Source organism: Manduca sexta, chromosome 23 (assembly GCF_014839805.1).
Source record: "Manduca sexta isolate Smith_Timp_Sample1 chromosome 23, JHU_Msex_v1.0, whole genome shotgun sequence".
Classification (NCBI taxonomy): Eukaryota; Metazoa; Arthropoda; class Insecta; order Lepidoptera; family Sphingidae; genus Manduca; species Manduca sexta.
The window spans coordinates 4,706,614-4,724,943 of record NC_051137.1 but is presented as its reverse complement, the minus strand read 5'-3'; the positions used below and the strand labels follow the sequence as shown (position 1 = coordinate 4,724,943).

Here is an 18,330-nt window from a genome sequence, read left to right as displayed (position 1 = left end):
TATTGTGTATGATGTCCTTATCTCTCCTTATTATGTTAAATGAGTTAGAATAGATACGTGATAAAATATGAAAAAAAACTATTGCAACTTTACGATTAGTTCCCAAATATCAGCATAGGTATTTAAGTTGTACCAAAACTTTATCTGTAAAAAATATTTTGGCTATATTTATTATATTATATATTTATTACGTGAAAAAAAATTGGGTTTTTTAATATATTTAAACTAATTTATTGTTCTTTTGTAAACTAATATTTAATCAATATTCATTCTTGTTTATTTATTTGTTTTCAAATTTTTTAAAAAGTACAATTTCCATAGATCAAACAGAGGCGGAAGTAACATTTTAGATTTAGAAAAGATAAAGATATCGGTCTATCCTTGTATTAAATTAAAAGCAAAGATCAAACTCTGTCATATCGTAACAACAGTACAAACTCCAACTTACAAATACTAATGAGTCAGATATACCTACAAAATGCAATAAAATAGACCGTATTTACATACACAAAGTATCGACCGTTGTTCCCGCTACTTACTTCACACACGACCAAAACTTTTCTTTGTTCCGATGACGAACACTCGGCGGACTCTTGAACGCGACAATGCCGTTTGTGACACCAGTGTTATCTCTTTATTAATGAACAACGTATTTTCGTGTCGGAATCTAACTTATTATATGCATACAGAACTTTAAAACATTGAGTACAACGATTAAACTTTGTTACTATACAAGATCTATAATGTGATAACAAATCTCTAGTCTCAATAATCCAATACGATACAATCATTTGATAAATGTTGTGTAATTATTACGAGGATTTTATTACAAAACCGACACACAAATATGACACATTTTTAATAGATGTACTAACAAAAAAAACTGTAAATACCAGAAATGTATAAATTGATAAGGAAACGAATGTGATTGTAGATGAATGCTGCATGCAGTCAATTTAAAGTCGTTTTCGGGTTTACACACATAAAAATGGGTACGAATTGGCTCCACATGCAACTACTCTACAATTCTCTTCTGTACATGATTTTCTAATGTACAATCGATATCACTACAAATAAATCCCGATATTCGTGTAGAACAGTTACATAACTATGAAAAATAATAGAAATTCATTAATTACTTAGATGTTGTTAGGAATAACATGACTGAAGTCACCTCCGTGGACACTAAGCTGCGATAAGACAGTTCAAAAGATAAAAGTCACTATGCCGGAACTTGCATCGCGCATGTTGATGTAACGCTGTACTTGCGTGAACTTTATTTGCGATAAACAATTATTATCTAGCGATAAGCTATACCTACGACCTTACAAGGACAAAAATAATATTTTTTAAGTCGATAATAATCTAAGATATTTTTGTACAAAGTCTAAGGCCGTAGTCAATTATTGGACACGGTTTGTTTCCATGTAGTACAGCCTTTCTTCCAGGTCACCATGACTTAATTTTTGCCTGCTTGCTTTCCTATTGGGAGTTGATTGCTGAGACCGTTCTTACATACCAGTATTAAAACAATGCAGAATAGAACTCAATATGTTTTATTTAATCTGTACACTCTTTACTATGACATGCGAGTAAGTCACTTTGCCGTTCGAGGATAAAAAATTGCATAGATTTGTCTTCTCTCAATCTAAATTTTTTCCAAAATGGGAAATATCATTTTCTACGTACTTCTTGGAAAATAAATTACAAATTCCATAGAACTTTTCTTAAATTAATGTTGGACCTAAGCTATTATGTGTGTATTTTAAAACCTATGCTACTAGAAATAAATACAGAAATAGTTTTCGTATTTTTTTATTTTATAAAGTCTCGTCTGCTTCATTTAATACGCTGCTAAGTAAATCTTCGTCTGAATTAGATTCATCATCGCTGCTCGCTTCCTATAAAAACAAAACACAATTACCCAGAATCCTTGTCTTTATATACATTTTTTGGTGTTAGTCCCGATGTAATCCACGCTTTACAGCATAAACAGGCTTACCCGGTATAAACCACCGTAATTGTATTATAAATAATGTGAAGTGAGTAGTAAATCAGATTTCCACATTCTCCTCCTAATCTGTATTCTCCTTTTATTGTGTTTATGGGCAGTGGAAATCACTATCACCGAACTAACTACTTATACCATGGCCATTTCGTGCTATAAAAACAATCAAATCTCACCTCAATTTTCAAATCCGTGTTGTGATTTGAGAAGAGAGTCTGTTTGACGTTCCGGAACATATGGTCGCGACACGTCTTGCTCACGTTTGGAGAGAGCCATCCGTGCTTCTCGTGGCAGAGGTAGCCTGGTGGCGGCTCCTCAGCCAACAACTCCTGGACCTCGGGTAGTTGCACGTCGCAAAACTAAAACACGATTCATTCTTTAAGATAAACTTGTTACCATTTAGTCAAGAGACCACCAAAACTTGTAAACCCCTAATTTTTTTGGTTTGAGAGTACACAGAAAATTTACATTAGCATAAAATTTTTTCACATATTTGAATATTACAAACAAAAATAACTTTAAATTTAGAATTCAGTTCCGCATTATTACATCACATAAAAGGCGAAAAAAATATTTCGATTTAAACTCGCTTACCTGATAAAGTACTTGTCGTTGGGTAGGCACCATTCCCGACTTGAAGTACACCGCGCCTTCCGCCACATCTTCTGACACGAGGAGCTCATCTCTATTCCTGTTCTTCGTGTTACGGACCCTATCGGCCTTTTTATAATGTATTATGTGGTCTTTCGTCGTCACCATCGATCGTGCACCACCTACGAAAATCACATTTATTTTGGTATTTTTTTTTTATTTAAGCCTGCAAACGATCAAATTGGTTATCCAGAAACCAATTTTATTCTACGCCGATCATAAATTCCGAGGATACCGAAATATAAATGGAAACGCTGGCGGACTAATAAAAGGAAATTGGTTATATCAAGATAGTAGATTAATGTTTGGAAACCTCCGTAGATCTTATTCATCAACGAAAGACGTCAAGTAGTCGTTATTTCCAAGAAAGTAGATCTATTTTTGTTTGCAGTCTGCAGACATTTACAGATGTGGTCCACAGGTATATTGAAACCAATTGTCAAATATTTTTTTTGTATGTTTAGTAACTGTTATAACGCTATTATATATGTATACATAATTAAATATTTTCATAAAACTGCTAACAGTAGGCACTTTTAGATAAATAATGTATTTAGGTTTACGATTATCAGCTAGAGTCTTACAGTCCATAGCTGCAGTCTGCACGTGAACTGCATTGAAAACTTGAAATAAACTCGTTTCATTCAAAACAATCCCGACTTATTTTATGAAGATCTGTTCTTTGCTTACTACTCCTAAATGTCGCACAACTAAATGATATACTTATACAGGAAACATACCTTGATGGCGCATTCTGAAATCTAAAATCTGATATATTCTGGCTCCGGGATCTTTCCTAGGATCGTACCCGTACCTCACCCACATGGCCCTCCAGGGACCCGTTTTCAAGTGGAACGCCAGGCAAGGTATTATCATTTTCAATGACACAAACTTTATTTTCGTGTTGAATTTAAGGAGATTCAGTGACCATATCGGTCTTTCTTCAAATAGCTAAGGGGGAATTATTAATATTATTTTTTAACAAATAAATTAATAACAAAATCTGATGTCACTTGGTATATACATTCATAGTATGTTAATGAATGTATGTTTTAACATTTAGTAATTTACTGTTACTTCAACTGTTATATCTAATAACATCATATGACGTCCCAATAAGAAGTCTAATACAGTGAGGTTGTCAGTCATCGTGGGAAAATATAAATTATAAGTTAACGGACATTTAATGTAAATTAGGTGAAGTATGCGGTTTGCATACTTCATATTTAAAATAATATAATCGCGTAGATATAAAACAGGAAAATACAAATGTGAACATTCATAATCTTTCTATAAAAAATAAAGAACGCCTAACATCAATCTTATACCCTATATGTGTAGAAATAATTATGTTTATTACCTTTTTAACAATTTCATACTCCTGCTTTAATTCAGGGCTTGTGATTATTTTCTCGTTCTTCTGCTTGATATAATACTCGTTGGGTTCTGTGGGCAAGTCATCGATGAGATTGAATTGGAACCGCGTTTGCCGCTCCCCGCGCTCGGACCGCCTTTTATTATGGACATCATCATCTCTCTGAGGGGATGTGTCCCCTTTCTCCGCGAAATATTTCCTATCTGTGTACGCGTACGTGATTGGTCTATCAAACCTCGTAAAGTTCCACGGCACCACGAATAAAGGAGACGGATCCCTTGAACAATATCCAAAAAATAATAATTAACACTAAAAAGTGCATCTCTATAACTCGCAAAACCCTTTGATTATATGCGAAAGCGAAACATGTATGTATTGCCAAAACAAGATGAAAAACGACAAAAGCCGGTCTCATAAAAAACGAAGTCTAATATTATTATTGTAACTGGTTGTGGCTTTGGCCGTAGCATATTAAAATTTAGCTTGGCATTGAAATTTAAATGTTCATACTCAAGTTCATTTTATTGTTTTTTGAAGGATTAACCCTATAATTTACCAAACGTGGTGCTAACACGCGCGGCACTTAAGACAATGCTGCGAAGCAAACGCGCACGCAACCAACAAAACTGACTTATAAATACTACAGAATCATAAGTGTTTTGGTACATGAAGAGTGTAGGTATATTCAAAGTACAAATTCCTTCAACCGATATCAGGCATTTCAAATGAAGAAATCTATAATCATTTATACAAACAAATGACGTAAAGTATTGGTTTTTGTAAAAGATTGCATCAATATCTTTATAAACAAACTTTTAGAAACTACAATTTTATTTTTTAAATTCAAAATTTTTACATCACTAGTATGAACATTAGTGTTTACATTTTATTACTGTGGATTTTAAACGCTACTAAAAATGGAAAATGTAACTTACGTAATAAAGTTGAAACTGTCAACACCAGAAGGTAGAATTTCCTCCAAAATACATTTTGGTGGACTTGAGCTAGTACCCTCTTTTAGTATTGGTAAATATTGAAAATCACACATAGCTGAAAACAACGAAAATAATTTATTTTTTTAGCATATATATTAATTTTATTTAAGCTACAAAGGCACCAAAATAAACTTGTGATACTTGTGTATTATGGGTTTTGTATTTTGTAAAAATTACCCAGGCCTATTATATTACATATTATTTATTATTAAGTTGTATTGTACTAACAGAACTTTCTGGACTTCCTGTACTTATAAGTGGGTTTATAATAAAATATATACAGACATTATATTTACTATCCATAGAGTTGTTACCTATCATAAATTCATAAACTTACTTACAATCAAATCTATATATTTTCTTAACTCTTCCTAGCACTGTAGTGGATATTACCTCCCTTTTGACTTCATTATCCACTTTTGACTTCTTAACTCTAATCTTCAGGAGCACTCCAGCAGTTTTATTGTTATCTGCATAAATCTTTTTTATAAATGGATTTTCAGGCTGATAACACATACCAAGTCGTTTTTTGTTCTGTTGTGTGTATACCTGTTCAAAGAAAATAACAGTTTATAAATTCTGTGATATACAGGGTGGATTTTTAAGATGGAGCACTTGTAAGCGGAACTGTAGCTGCAAGACAACTTTTCTAGAATACTGTCCATCACAACTGTCCATATCTTGTAGTTATGCTGTTAATGTAGCTCTTCTTTTTGCCCAGTCTCTAAAATCCACCCTGTATGGGTGCTGAATATGGGCTGCTCAACCAACATGGTTGGTGCTCCCACCAACGAAATGGCATGCTAACCTTATTTTTAGAAGTTATCCACTTGAAATTTATAAAACATACAGAAAAAACAATCACAATATTTTTACAATTTAATTTCACAATACAAATACCACAAAAAATTGTTGATCCATGCATCTCCTCCAAAACAAAGTACACAGCACATTGATTTGAAACCAACACTATTAAATAGACAACTAAATAGAGAATATTTTGTTAGTTCAGAATTTTCAAAAAGACTTCAAATTCAGTTTTAAGATATTTATTTGTAAATCTTAGTATATTACTGCCATAGTGCTACAAATGTATGGATCAAATGCTAGAGGCCTTTTGCTCCGGAGCAATATAAAAACAAAGTTTATAATTAATAATTTAAATATTTTGTACATAATTTTCAAACAGCAAATCGTTTATATTATGTATTTAAAAATAATTATAAGGAGGGATATTTTTAAGCCCCCAAAATCAAAATAGTATGTAGATTTATATTAGGTACCTATTCTGTGAGACAACTTATTTAATTTTATTATCTGAGAAATGTATTTTATCCAACTCAAAATTTATAATATAAACATTAAATATTACCTGAGAGATATTTCTTATGCCGCCTAAACATTCTATAGCTCTCTGATCATTTTTAACCACTCCTGGAAAAAGCACTGCTACGAGATTGCGATCTAGGTTATTGTAATCCATTGTGTTATAAATTCAGAACTTTGATCACTAAAAAGGATATAGGAAACTTGACTATCATTTAAAAAACCTGATACACTAATATTTTTATTATTTAAAAATATATTTGTTTATTTTGATAATCGCAACTGTGCTTTTCTATGTTTTTGACTGTCAGCACTCAGCTGTAGTGTGACAGACAACATTGTCGCCTTGACAGTTAACTAGGTATTTTTTGAACAACTGCGAGAGCAAAGGAGTTCATAAACTCACACAAATCAGTATGGATTGACATAATTACCATGTTTATATATGAATAATAAGTTAAATTGTTCCTATTTTATTTATTTATGCTTCGTGTTTTGAAAAGAAAAATATTTATTAATACTGGCATTCTGCAACTATCTTATACAAAGCGGGAAAGTACTTGAACATAGACCACTCGCCGTAAAGCCCTCACACATGTTTATGGAACATACATTAGGATGTCGATTTTTCCTAATAAAAAAAAAACAACTAATACAGTAAAAAAAAGTTTTTATCACATTCTTACAAGTTAATGGCATATGATAATTTAATATCCTTATTATTGCAATTCGTACTGTCTAATATACAATTGCACCGGCTTATCGATGAACTACGGCTTCTACAGCAACTAGCAACCTGAAATAGAAAGAATAAAAATTCGTAGTAGCAAATAAAGAAAGTATAAAATATTATATTGATTAAAAACTAGTCTCATTATGAGAACTTACTTTTCTAATAAAACATTTCTTTGTCTTTCAATATCCAGTCTGTCCTTTTCCATTTTCAGTCTTATATTATTACATCTCTTTTTTTCTAAAAGTTTTTGCTTTTCAATTTTTATTCTCTCCTCTTCTAATACAAGAAGTCTGTCATGCACTAGTCCTGCAAATGTGTGTAATTAAAATAATTTTATTATGAACAAAGTTTTACACACAATAAGAGACTTTACTACAAACTTCTAATTAAGAAATACTAACGGACAGGTCTCCCTTTCTTCCATAATGGTTTGCCTGTGTTCGGTGCCGAGGATACTTCATTTGGTCCCATCCCTGCTTCCACTTCTGTAGTTATTACATCATCAACTGCCATGCTTAGATCCACCTGTGTAAAATGCTGGGAGTCTGGTGGCCACTTCTACAAACAAAAAATCTTTTTTTTTATGATTATTTTCAAAATATTGTTCTTGAAAGTAATTAAATTTACAACACCCAAATAAATATCCAAATAATACCTACTATATAAGTTTTTTCAAATTAGAATACAAAGTACAAATTTATAATACATTTTTGTCTTGGCAGCATCAAAATTCTTACCATAGTACTGGTGGATGGATCTGTCCCACACATGATATCATTCACACCATTGCTTTGAGATGGAGCCTGAAAAATTTCATACCTCTTTACCTTATTTCCTATGATCCTTCATAATAATTATCATACTACAATTTTGGTTTCTAAATTGAAGTACCATTGAGTTTGAGATAGCAGCTGTTTCAGGCACTCCAGAAATACCAAATACAGATGTATTTGTGCAAATAAGTCTTAATATTTTCTCCTCAGCCTCCGTCAACTGAATGTTGGTGTTACAGCCTGGTGTAAACCGGTTCTTGCGAATTTTGAAAGCTTTTTTCTTTACATTTGATTTCCAATCTCTCCAGGTCTAAAAATAAACTTCTATTTATATTACTTCTTCATGTTTTAAAATGGTGTAAGAAATACATAAATAGAAAAAGATATTAGAGAAAAATTTAGACAAATGTTCACTTTTGTTAAAACATATTTTTCTTGAAATAAGAAATTGTAATTTGGTGTTTATCTCATAAATTTTTGTATAGTAGTAAAAAAAAAACCTGTTGCCATTTGTCCGGCGTCTTAATAGCACCGGACCCAAATCCCGAGTTGGCGTTTAGTTTTTCTGTGATTTTGATCCATGCGTTGGTTTGCCGAATACGTCCTTCTAACCCAGTGAATTTACCTATAGCTAATTCCTTATCCTCCTCCAAGAAATGTAATAGCATGTTTAATTGTTCAGGACTCGCTTTACGTCTTTCCATTTTCGTAGCAGCTGAGTGATATACTTATTTCACTGAAGATCTATTTATAATTTTGTTCAATATACATCTTTCTATAACATTTGTCTTGATAACATATCGCATTTCTGTTAGAAATTATAAAATAATCTACTTTTTGTTATTGCCGCATATTTCATAAACAAAACAATAATAATTTGTTTATTTTCTCACAAATGTCAGTGGCTGTAGCATAGTGCTGTGCCTTGTATTTTTTTTTATTTGTAGGTACTCTATAATCTTTGCTAATTATTACAATATTCAGATTCTTCTGTGATATAATCTGTGGTTAGTTATTTATCATCTGTCTTTCATTTGTAATCTGTGGTCAATTTTTTGTTATGACATTTTACAAGAAAATATTTATTTTTGTAAATTCCTATAAATTATTCTTCATTTATAAATGAAAAGTATTAAATTACATCATGTTTATGCTTTTGAAACTTCGGATGTTGCGAGGCAGTGGCTATAAAGAAAAAATAGCTCGGCGTCAGTTGAGGGACATGTTGGACTGTATTACACTCCCAGAATCTTATTTAATGAAAAACTGTGGCATAAACCAAGCGGTATTCCACCAAATTTTAAAAATACTCGAACCGGTAGTTCCCAAAACACAACGATCGAATGGCATACCCTTTCCCCTGAAGGTACATTCAGATTTTAAATATTTTTTTGTAAAACATGTACTTAAATAAAACTTAAAGTAAAATGTTCAATATTTTTTGAGGTTTTAGTAACTCTCTCATTCTTGGCAAGTGGTTCCCACCAGAAAGCTATCGGCAAAGATTTCAATGTAAGCATATCTCAGAAGTCAGTCAGCAGGGCAATCAAGCTAATCATAGAGGGTCTCAATGTGGTCTTGGATAATTGGGTTGTGTTTCCTACTACACCAGTACAGAGAGAGCAGATTAAAGAGGGGTAACTATAGAAATTATATGTTAAAAGACATCATAGCCAGTGTAATTACAAAACATTGTATAACTCAACTTCTAATAATACTGGCACCTGTCCTGTAGGATTGTTATACTCTTTGTGCCTGTCACTCTGATATATCAGAGTGTGATATCTGATATATCACAAGCACAGTGCCATGTGATACAGTGCTTTGTAATTCTGTGTTTATGGCTAAGTTGTGCTTACCATCAAGCAAGCAAGTTGTTCGCCCCATGGTTTGTTTAAATAAAAAAAAATCATTTAGGTTTTACAGTAAATATCACTTTCCTGAAACAATAGGTTGCTTAGATGGAACATATGTGGAAATAATATGCCCTAGAGATGACGAGGAAGCGTTTTATGACAAGAAAGGGCATTACTCAATACATGCACAAATTGTAAGTTCATTTTTTATATAAATTAATAATAACATAGTACTCAACTCAGTATCAAAAATTCTAACCTTGTTTAAAAATACTTTAGATGTGTGATGCAGACACGAGGATTATAGCTGTGTGCTGTAGGTATGGCGGGTCAGGAAGTTGTGCTTCTATATGGAACAAAATGTGCATTCGGCCATTTATTGAAAATATTTACAGCCAGGGTGAAACTAGCTGGTTAGTAGGTATGTATGTATAAAAACTAATGTGGACAGGCTTTTAATTTTTTAAAACAATTTTGAGTTGCCGTTTTATGAATTGCAAACGTTTTACAAAATTAATCTAATGAACTATTTAAAATGATAGTGTTATTGTTTTTTTCAGCTGACAACAAATATCCCCAGAGGCCATGGATAATGACGCCAATACTTCATGCCGCCCAGGGCACCCCAGATTCGCAATATAACCACTTTCACGGCCGCACAAAAACTTGCATCGACAAATGTATTGCCAAACTAAAAGGTCGCTGGCAGTGTCTATACAAACGCCCTCTGCACTACACACCACTCAGAGCTGCAAAAATTATCAATGCATGTGCAGTCTTGCACAATTTGTGCTTAAAGGCAGGCCTACCTGATCCAGAACTATATGTTGACCCTGAACCACTTCCTGTGATGAATGAAATCACTGAAATATCCAATGATAACATGAATGATTTTTACCTAGGTCTAGAAGTCAGACGACAATTTTCCGAACGAATTTATTATAGTGTTTAAGGTTATCGAAGACTGATTAGTGCATAAGAATAGTATTAAAACAGTATTATTTTGAAAATAATTTTATTATTAAATTAATTACTAAATTGGTGTAATTTTTTTTTATTATTAACCTCATTTTAGTGCATAAGGATCTGCATTTGTGCTAGTTGGCTGTAGGTATCTCCGGGCATTCTGTAAGCGATGCTTCCCGCGAAAGTGTTCAACACTTCTGCTTGTTCACGCAACCACTCTACTTGCTGTAAAGGAAAAAGTGAAATTTAATAATTCATTTTAATAAACAATTTAAATTATGAACACAAAAGAATATCAAATTAAAGCTATGGCGCGACAAAATAAATTCAAGCTGACACAGACCGACGCGCGCCGTTCCCGGATGCCCACCGTTGCTATAAGCTGAAGCGCGCTAAGTCAAACACAATGACAGAAAAAAAAAACCCTATATTATAACAACAATGCAATCGGGGCGGGTCGCTAGTTTTTTATAAAATTTAATTTTGTTAAGAATTTAGTACATATCATTTTGGAAAATACATGAGAAGGATAACTGTCATACGTTGTTAGTGTTGAGCCCCCTGGCCTGTGCGGCGGCAGTGGTGCGCAGGCGCTGGCGCTGGTGCAGCAGGATGGTGCAGAGCGCGCGCAGCACGGCGGGCAGGCTCCGTAGCAGCTCGCCGCGCGCATTCCGCGCCGCCGACACGCGCGCCTCCAGCTCGCCAGCACTCAGCGGCACCAGCGCGCATTCACGCAGCGTCTAACAAATACAACAATGTATACCTAATACCTATACAGCAGTATTTAATTAAGTATAAAAAAAAAGAGCTACGGTCAAGGGGCTTTATTGCGTCTACGGAAGCATATATTTTTGCAGTTATGGGCGTTCTGATAGAAGGATAGCTGTCATAGGTGGTTTAAGTGTTAATAAGGTTTTTTTCGGCGCTTCTACATATATGGTGTAATTGCCCCTCTTGGAAAAATTTTATGACACCATATTTTTTATGTTTTTTTCAAAGATGTGTTTTGTAACAGCACCAAATAACGCAATTTTTACTTTCGGTAATTGAAAACTAATGATATATCATGTCCACCACCACAAGACATTAGTGGCATAACTGAAGTAGTAATTCTTACCTCCAGGGCTCCTTCGTAATTTTCACTATGGAATTGGTCAAAAAATGCCATCAATTTGCACAACTTTTTATATGCCTCGAGAAGAGCGGCAGGCAAGTTTGTAGCATCTGAAAATCGCAGTCTTCGAGACACGTGCTCGGCCAGAAGTGACAATCTTTCCCTGAGACCGCCTGCGCCTCCTCCGCTGTTCACCACTTGGGCTAACAGCACACAGAATAATTCCAGGACTTTTTCTAAATTCTGCAAAAAACTAAATACATTACTTCCAATGGGAAAAGGATGTTATAATATTATAAATTATACCTTATGGTTACTTACCCCAGCAATGTCGTACATTGTAATGGCATCTTCAAAGAGACCTTTATTGACTAATTGTTCTGCTACATTGATAGCAATGACCTGCAAAATTTCAAATATATCAATAAAAATATTTTTGGCTCCCACAATTAAATTGTTTACTATCATGGAATTATAGCATACCTTACTGTCAATTTGGTTGTTGTTGAATTGATCTAATAAACCTTGACTGCGAAGACCCGTATTAGCATCCATTCGACCAAACAGTAGGTCATAATCTCTACTCTCTAGTGCCAAATCAGTACAACAGCACATGAATAAATTTTTACCACTGGGGTCTTTAAGGTTCCTAAAAAAAGTACGAAATTTATAGAAGTCAAAAAATAATATCTGAATAGTATATATTGCTTTTGGCTTATGTTCATTGTATTATTTGTACTTATATAGAAATCCGAGGTCAATGTGAATAACAAATTTTCAATTCAATAACTTTCTACCGTTTCTTCGTTAAATCGTTGAAATACGTTATTGTTTAAAACAGTAACAAATATCTAAAATTTTATTTATTTTAGTAATAAAAAATATTTATAATTAACTAAGTGATTATCGTACAACTCGAGCAATCTTAGAAAAAAACATCTTTAGTTTAAATAACATTTTGAAGTTAGGTGGGCTGAAGATTATCAGGCCGCAGGTTGAGAATAGCTGCTCTACACAGATAGATATTATTACCTTAAGAAGAAATAGTAGTGGAGAGCATCCGATGGATCAGTGAGTTCGAATTTTCTAACATAAAGTAATAGAAGTCTTGCCAAATTCAGTCGCCGTAATGGAGCCGGATCGTCCGTATCAACGGAAACTGTGAAACAAATATTAACTATAATGGAGTTCCTATATATACTAAAACACTGCCTGTAATATATAGCCAAAACAAAAGAATATGACAAAGAACAATTGTATTTTTACTTATAATAAAGAGAATAATTATATTATGGTTATATAAAGGTATATCAAACAATTGCTATAATATATTGGTTTCCTTATTAAAACACAATTATACTTACGTAAAGGAGCTTGAACATTTCTCGGAGTACCCAACATGTACAAGTCATGAAGAGCTAAGGCCATGTGGACGCCATGTACTTGATATCTGCAATTACGTAACATTTGGACTGTAATGACATATTTTTTTTAATACTAAACCTGTGTTACTAGACAACAATGCACCCATAAAATATCCTACAAGTAATTTACAAAAAATATAATGTATATAGAGTTTAATAGTTGTCATGTTTAACATTGCTGAACAAAAAACATTGTTATAAATGTTTTATCAATATAAGGGACTTTGTTGTGCATCTTTTATCTAATAAATACTGAATACATTATGTACCTTGGAATCCGTGACAAAAATTCTATAGCAGGTTCAAACTGTCCCGTCAAAGTTAACATTTGGAAGTAAACAACTGGTTTTTCATACGCATGGTAATGAGTTTCACCTGCAATAAAAAAAATATGTTAACAAAACAATAATTTTCTAATGAAAAAAGTTGCTTTCCAAGTATCATACCATATTCTTCTAAAATTAATTTCTGTAGATCAGAGTAGGAGAATGTTTCTGTTTCATTATTGGTTCGTGATTTTATGAATGACAGTTTCAACCAGAGATAGTCATCTGCCGTGCGAGCTACCTCGTAGTGTTCATCGCTGATGTCACAACAACCTATGGCACAGTATACCTGTAAAACAAAAAATATTAACAAATAGCAAGTAACCTAACAAAATCTTTTATTTAAAGTTGAGTAGGTGGTAAACTTATGTTCTAAAATATGCTTTCTGGTGTTGAATTTCCGTATAAGCGCATCTTGCTCTAAATGTCTGCAACGTCAATTATAACTGATGCTGAATTAAAAGTAATAATCCCGAGGTATTTTGCGATTTTTTTTTTTGCCATACTGTGCTTATAAAGTGGGTTGAAGGTTTTAAATTACTTACAGCTCTTTTATATGGATCTGTCGAGTTGCGAACTTGAATTCTGTATTGGAAGTTGATGGCAGTTTGTAATTTATCACTTAAAGGTTTTTCTGGGTCTCTTATATGCTCCTCCAAAGCAGCTATGAATTCTTCATGATCCCGACTGAATAAATTTAAATCATTTTATTCCACATAAACTACATGTTTTCATCAGTAAACTCTTTAGTTAACATATTTATGTAAACCTAAGTACCAAGTTACTTCAAAGAATTAAGAAAAGTAATTTATATCTGTATGGAAATAATTTTACATAAAATACTCAAGTCTTGTACAATGAAATTGAGCTTACCCAGCTTTCCTCAAACAATGTAAAGCTGCATTAGCATCTCCACTTCTCAAACAATAATATACCATCGGCCACAAGGGCCGTTCGTCGATCACACCGTCAGTGAGCACCTGAATGTTCTGACCCTGCAGGCGCAGACCCACAAAGCCACGTACTAATGGATAAGTGCCGGGCTCGCCGCCTCTCATAGCGGCCGCTGGGTTTGCACGCACTACGTCACTCATATATTGTTTATATCTAAAAATTAAAAAAAAATAATAGAGATTTTTCATTACCCATAATATAATTGAGAATTATTTTAAAGATCATTCAGAATGTAATTAACCTCTTTTCCAAATATTTCTTTCCTTGTGCTACAAGACACTGTTGAATGGCTGGATTCCCTCTTGCCTTAAGTGGGTCTTCATCTCTAACTAACGCTGGAATGTTGGCCATAGTCTTTGTAATTTCCCACATTTCTTTTACTTTCTGTAACCAAAATATGAATATGAATATGAGTAAAATATGAGTTATACTCAAGTTACTTTACAAAGAGCACTGACAACTGCAAAACGATCAGTTACTTGAAAGTAATGTTTTATTCATTAACATATAATTAATTATATTTCTTTTAAGAAAACAAATTTGTTGAAAAACAATTACTGCTATTATTAAAGGATTAAGTGCTTGATCATCAATAAATGGAATATTTTCTAATAGTTGTTGTTTGAATTAGACAGTACCATATTAATTTAATTTAATCAATGCAAATTAATTTAACTAATTTAATTAAATATACTATGATCAAGCTATGTTTAGTTAATTGTATTTAAATACTATAATATTCATTTAATTTATTGATTAACAAGGTATACTTCATATATAATTTTCGATTCCAATGCTAACATGTACTATGTACATCTTTCATAACAATTTATTGATTTGGTGTTACAAAATTCTGAAAACTAGATTTGTTTTAAATCATCAATCGCGTGAATTTGTGTCTCGAGAATTCACAATTATTTTGAAAAAGAGAAAAAACAATGGCAATCTAATTATTTTGTTGGATTGTGTTCACAACCATGTAGCTGAAGTTCTGGGATTAGTACAGTAACATGAATCGTCACAGAGAAGTATGGTCCTAGTGGTTCAGATGATAATGTCTAGAGGACACCAGTCAAAAATCATAAAAGAAAACATACAGTAAGCTACATTTATTAATTTGTCAGGGCGGCAATTCATAACTATATTTAAGAGTATTATATAGTTTCCAACTCTGGACAGGTTATTAACTTCTTTAAAAGAGCAAAATTTATTTAATACTTATTAAAAAAAAACAGTAAGAGAAAACTCACCATGGCATGACACACCAATATTGCTTAATTTACTTCAAATTTCTAAATTTTTTAGACAAAACCAATTTATTTTTGCAAACTTGTATTATTAATATCTCACAGTACTCTTAAATTACATAAAATGGCTTTGTTGTATAAGGCAAAATATACTTACAGGATCATTAAATTCCTCTGCAGCCTGAGCAAACTTTTGATGCAATTCCACTCCTGCTTTCCCCACTTGCATGATAACAACTTTGTTGTACTGATGCACTTGTCTGGCATATGCCGCTTCAACATTATCCAACATTGATTGACCAAATTTCTTAGGAGTGTCTGCAATACTTGGAGGTTCTGGTGTGCGCTTCAGGTCCAGCCAGTTCTGAGAGGGTCCTATCATTGCATTCATGAGCTTAATTTTTTCCCTGTTCCATTCTGAGAGCATGTGTTCCCACTTTTGATCCTCAGTAGTTTGTAAAGACTATAACAATGATTTAAAGTTAATATCAGTTATAATATTCATCATCATCAACCACAAGATCTCCACTGCTGAACATGGGCCTCCCCCAAAGATTTTGAGATTGACCTATTGGAAGTAGCCCGCATCCAGCAGCCTCCTATGATCTTTATGAGTTATAATAACATGTAGAAGTCTTTATATGAATGTGTATTTTTGCACTATTATTGAGGCCAAATCATGAAAAAAAGCTACTAAAAACATTTTAAAATTCAAAATGTTTCATGACTTGAGATGTTAATGCCCAAGAAAAGAAAAGAGTAAAAAGAATTAAAAGAGACACTACAATCATCATACTATGAGTTCATAATATTATACTATGCAAAAGTGACATCAGAACAAATCATAATACATATAAAGGCATAGCTGATGTACTATAATAAATGGATAATATGGAATTGTATGTGAATAAAAAAAACTTACATTCTCATTAACCTCATCAATAAGGGATAATATTGCATTTTCCCTCTCATTTCTCAGGAAGCTTTCAATATCAGAATCTGCTATTGGCTGAAGAGGCTCAAAAGTGCGTTTTGCACTTAATGTTTCTAACTTTTGTGATATCTGCTTCAGATCAATTCCTTTGGATCCAAATAATAGATGTCTGTGAATTAAATTACCATTTTTATTAATATACTTATTATTATACTTTGTGAAGACTAGTGGTTCAATAACATTATTGGCTATCAGGTACACCAAAACTATGTATTTTTAATAATTCTTGTAGTTAGGCAAAGGTAGCCGTTATTGATTGTAAAATGTTATACCACCAACACTGATAAAAACTGACCTTACGTCAGCGTAGAGTTGGCGCAATAAATTCACTCAAGCAAAATAGATTTGACTTAGTTTATAAGTCCAACTGCATAATAACTATCGAGATATTATAATACATGTATGCAAGACTCGAATTAGTATCTCGGCTACGGAGGCTATCACTTAGAAGTAGTACAATGCAAAAAAGACCCTATGTTAAACAAAAATAAGTCAATACTTACGCTTGGATATCATTAGTACCAGATTGTATGACCCGCGAGTACAATTCCTGCGAAGCTTCCAACACTTGCCCTAAAGAGCGTTCGACCCTGGGCAGTTCTTCATTACCCTCAATTTCCGTTGTCAACTGCTCTGCTTGCTGGAGTAATTTACTAAAATCTTCGTCCGCCATCGTGCACACTAGGTTATGTTTAAATTTGTATGAAACACCAAAGTAATTCAATGTCTAAACCGTTTTAATAATTATCCAAAAATATTCTATTTATTAAACACTCATTATTGGAAATAATCCACCACTATAATAAAAGTTTGCATAAAAATAAAATTATGTTTGACCGGTACACAAAAGCGCGATACTTTGACAGCTTCAAAAGCGTACAAACTTCATGTCAGAAGAGCCCAATATTATAGACTGCTAATAAATATTGCCAACTTTATTTTTTAGAGGATCATCTCAGACTTGTCATTGTTCTGAGGAGGATCATGTAAGCAGATGCAAATTGATTATTTATTTCGTTTGAAAACAATGTAACAATTATTTTTTACCAACACAGAGTTTTTACTTATATGAATAAAGTTTTTTTATTACTTAGGTAGGTAATACGTACGCTTGGTCAGACTGACCAACTCAAAGACCACTAGAACTAAACCGTTAAGTCTATCAATAACAGTAGTATATCACAAATTATAAAAAATATTTTAAACAGTATATAGGTACCCTGTTAAATCTTTACTGCGGTAAAATCAAGAAAATGTAGTTAAAATTAATCTGATTGGTATAATTTAATTTAAAACCGGCCTTACATCTATGCTCCTAAGCTTGTGCAAGCTTCCAACCATCTTCTTTATTAAAATTTAGATATTTTTTAATAGCCTCACGAATTACCCTAAGCAGGAATCGATGTTCGTTTGCAACGACTTGTGGCTTGTCTAGTCGCAGATTATAATTGGAGCCTCCTTCAGTGTTTAGCGACTGCAGACTTCGTAGAGCATTACCCCCTTATTCATAGACGTTTTTTATCGAACGATCGAGTAAGGCTGTGATAACAAGTCTGTTTCTCAGTGCTGACGGCATGGCAGTCTT

At 33.0% G+C, this 18,330-nt stretch overlaps 4 protein-coding genes across 5 annotated transcripts; 1 reads left to right on the top strand and 3 right to left on the bottom strand.

Moving 5' to 3' along the window:
* Nucleotides 1-1,799: 1,799 nt before the first annotated feature.
* LOC115443730 (general transcription factor 3C polypeptide 5) lies at nucleotides 1,800-6,702 on the bottom strand. Its single transcript, XM_030169259.2, has 8 exons — nucleotides 6,402-6,702; nucleotides 5,371-5,578; nucleotides 4,970-5,084; nucleotides 4,020-4,311; nucleotides 3,400-3,610; nucleotides 2,603-2,781; nucleotides 2,185-2,367; nucleotides 1,800-1,901 (listed from the first exon to the last, which is right to left on the bottom strand). Exons 1-8 carry the CDS (start codon nucleotides 6,510-6,512, stop codon nucleotides 1,821-1,823), a joined length of 1,380 nt encoding a protein of 459 aa, XP_030025119.2. The 5' UTR covers nucleotides 6,513-6,702; the 3' UTR covers nucleotides 1,800-1,820.
* Nucleotides 6,703-6,817: 115 nt separating this feature from the next.
* Nucleotides 6,818-8,777, bottom strand: LOC115443714. The gene is made up of 6 exons (XM_030169242.2): nucleotides 8,365-8,777; nucleotides 7,983-8,174; nucleotides 7,829-7,894; nucleotides 7,493-7,649; nucleotides 7,244-7,397; nucleotides 6,818-7,151 (listed from the first exon to the last, which is right to left on the bottom strand). Exons 1-6 carry the CDS (start codon nucleotides 8,566-8,568, stop codon nucleotides 7,115-7,117), a joined length of 810 nt encoding a protein of 269 aa, XP_030025102.2. The 5' UTR covers nucleotides 8,569-8,777; the 3' UTR covers nucleotides 6,818-7,114.
* A 105-nt stretch (nucleotides 8,778-8,882) lies between these two features.
* Nucleotides 8,883-10,703, top strand: LOC115443721 (putative nuclease HARBI1). Of its 2 annotated transcripts, none has more exons than XM_030169249.2 (5): nucleotides 8,883-9,230; nucleotides 9,311-9,501; nucleotides 9,782-9,914; nucleotides 10,000-10,133; nucleotides 10,281-10,703. In XM_030169249.2, the coding sequence occupies exons 1-5, from the start codon at nucleotides 9,009-9,011 to the stop codon at nucleotides 10,282-10,284; spliced, it is 684 nt and encodes a 227-aa protein (XP_030025109.2). In that variant the 5' UTR covers nucleotides 8,883-9,008; the 3' UTR covers nucleotides 10,285-10,703. The 2 variants fall into 2 exon arrangements, with proteins under 2 accessions (XP_030025109.2, XP_030025108.2); XM_030169248.2 differs by having other exon boundaries at nucleotides 8,888-9,230; nucleotides 10,000-10,141; nucleotides 10,281-10,701.
* A 15-nt stretch (nucleotides 10,704-10,718) lies between these two features.
* On the bottom strand, nucleotides 10,719-17,418 carry LOC115443720 (nuclear pore complex protein Nup93). Its single transcript, XM_030169247.2, has 15 exons — nucleotides 17,249-17,418; nucleotides 16,674-16,854; nucleotides 15,909-16,214; nucleotides 14,746-14,888; nucleotides 14,424-14,657; nucleotides 14,096-14,237; nucleotides 13,671-13,839; nucleotides 13,494-13,599; nucleotides 13,165-13,250; nucleotides 12,833-12,959; nucleotides 12,284-12,449; nucleotides 12,122-12,202; nucleotides 11,804-12,043; nucleotides 11,229-11,426; nucleotides 10,719-10,911 (listed from the first exon to the last, which is right to left on the bottom strand). Exons 1-15 carry the CDS (start codon nucleotides 17,416-17,418, stop codon nucleotides 10,792-10,794), a joined length of 2,469 nt encoding a protein of 822 aa, XP_030025107.2. The 3' UTR covers nucleotides 10,719-10,791.
* Nucleotides 17,419-18,330: the final 912 nt, after the last annotated feature.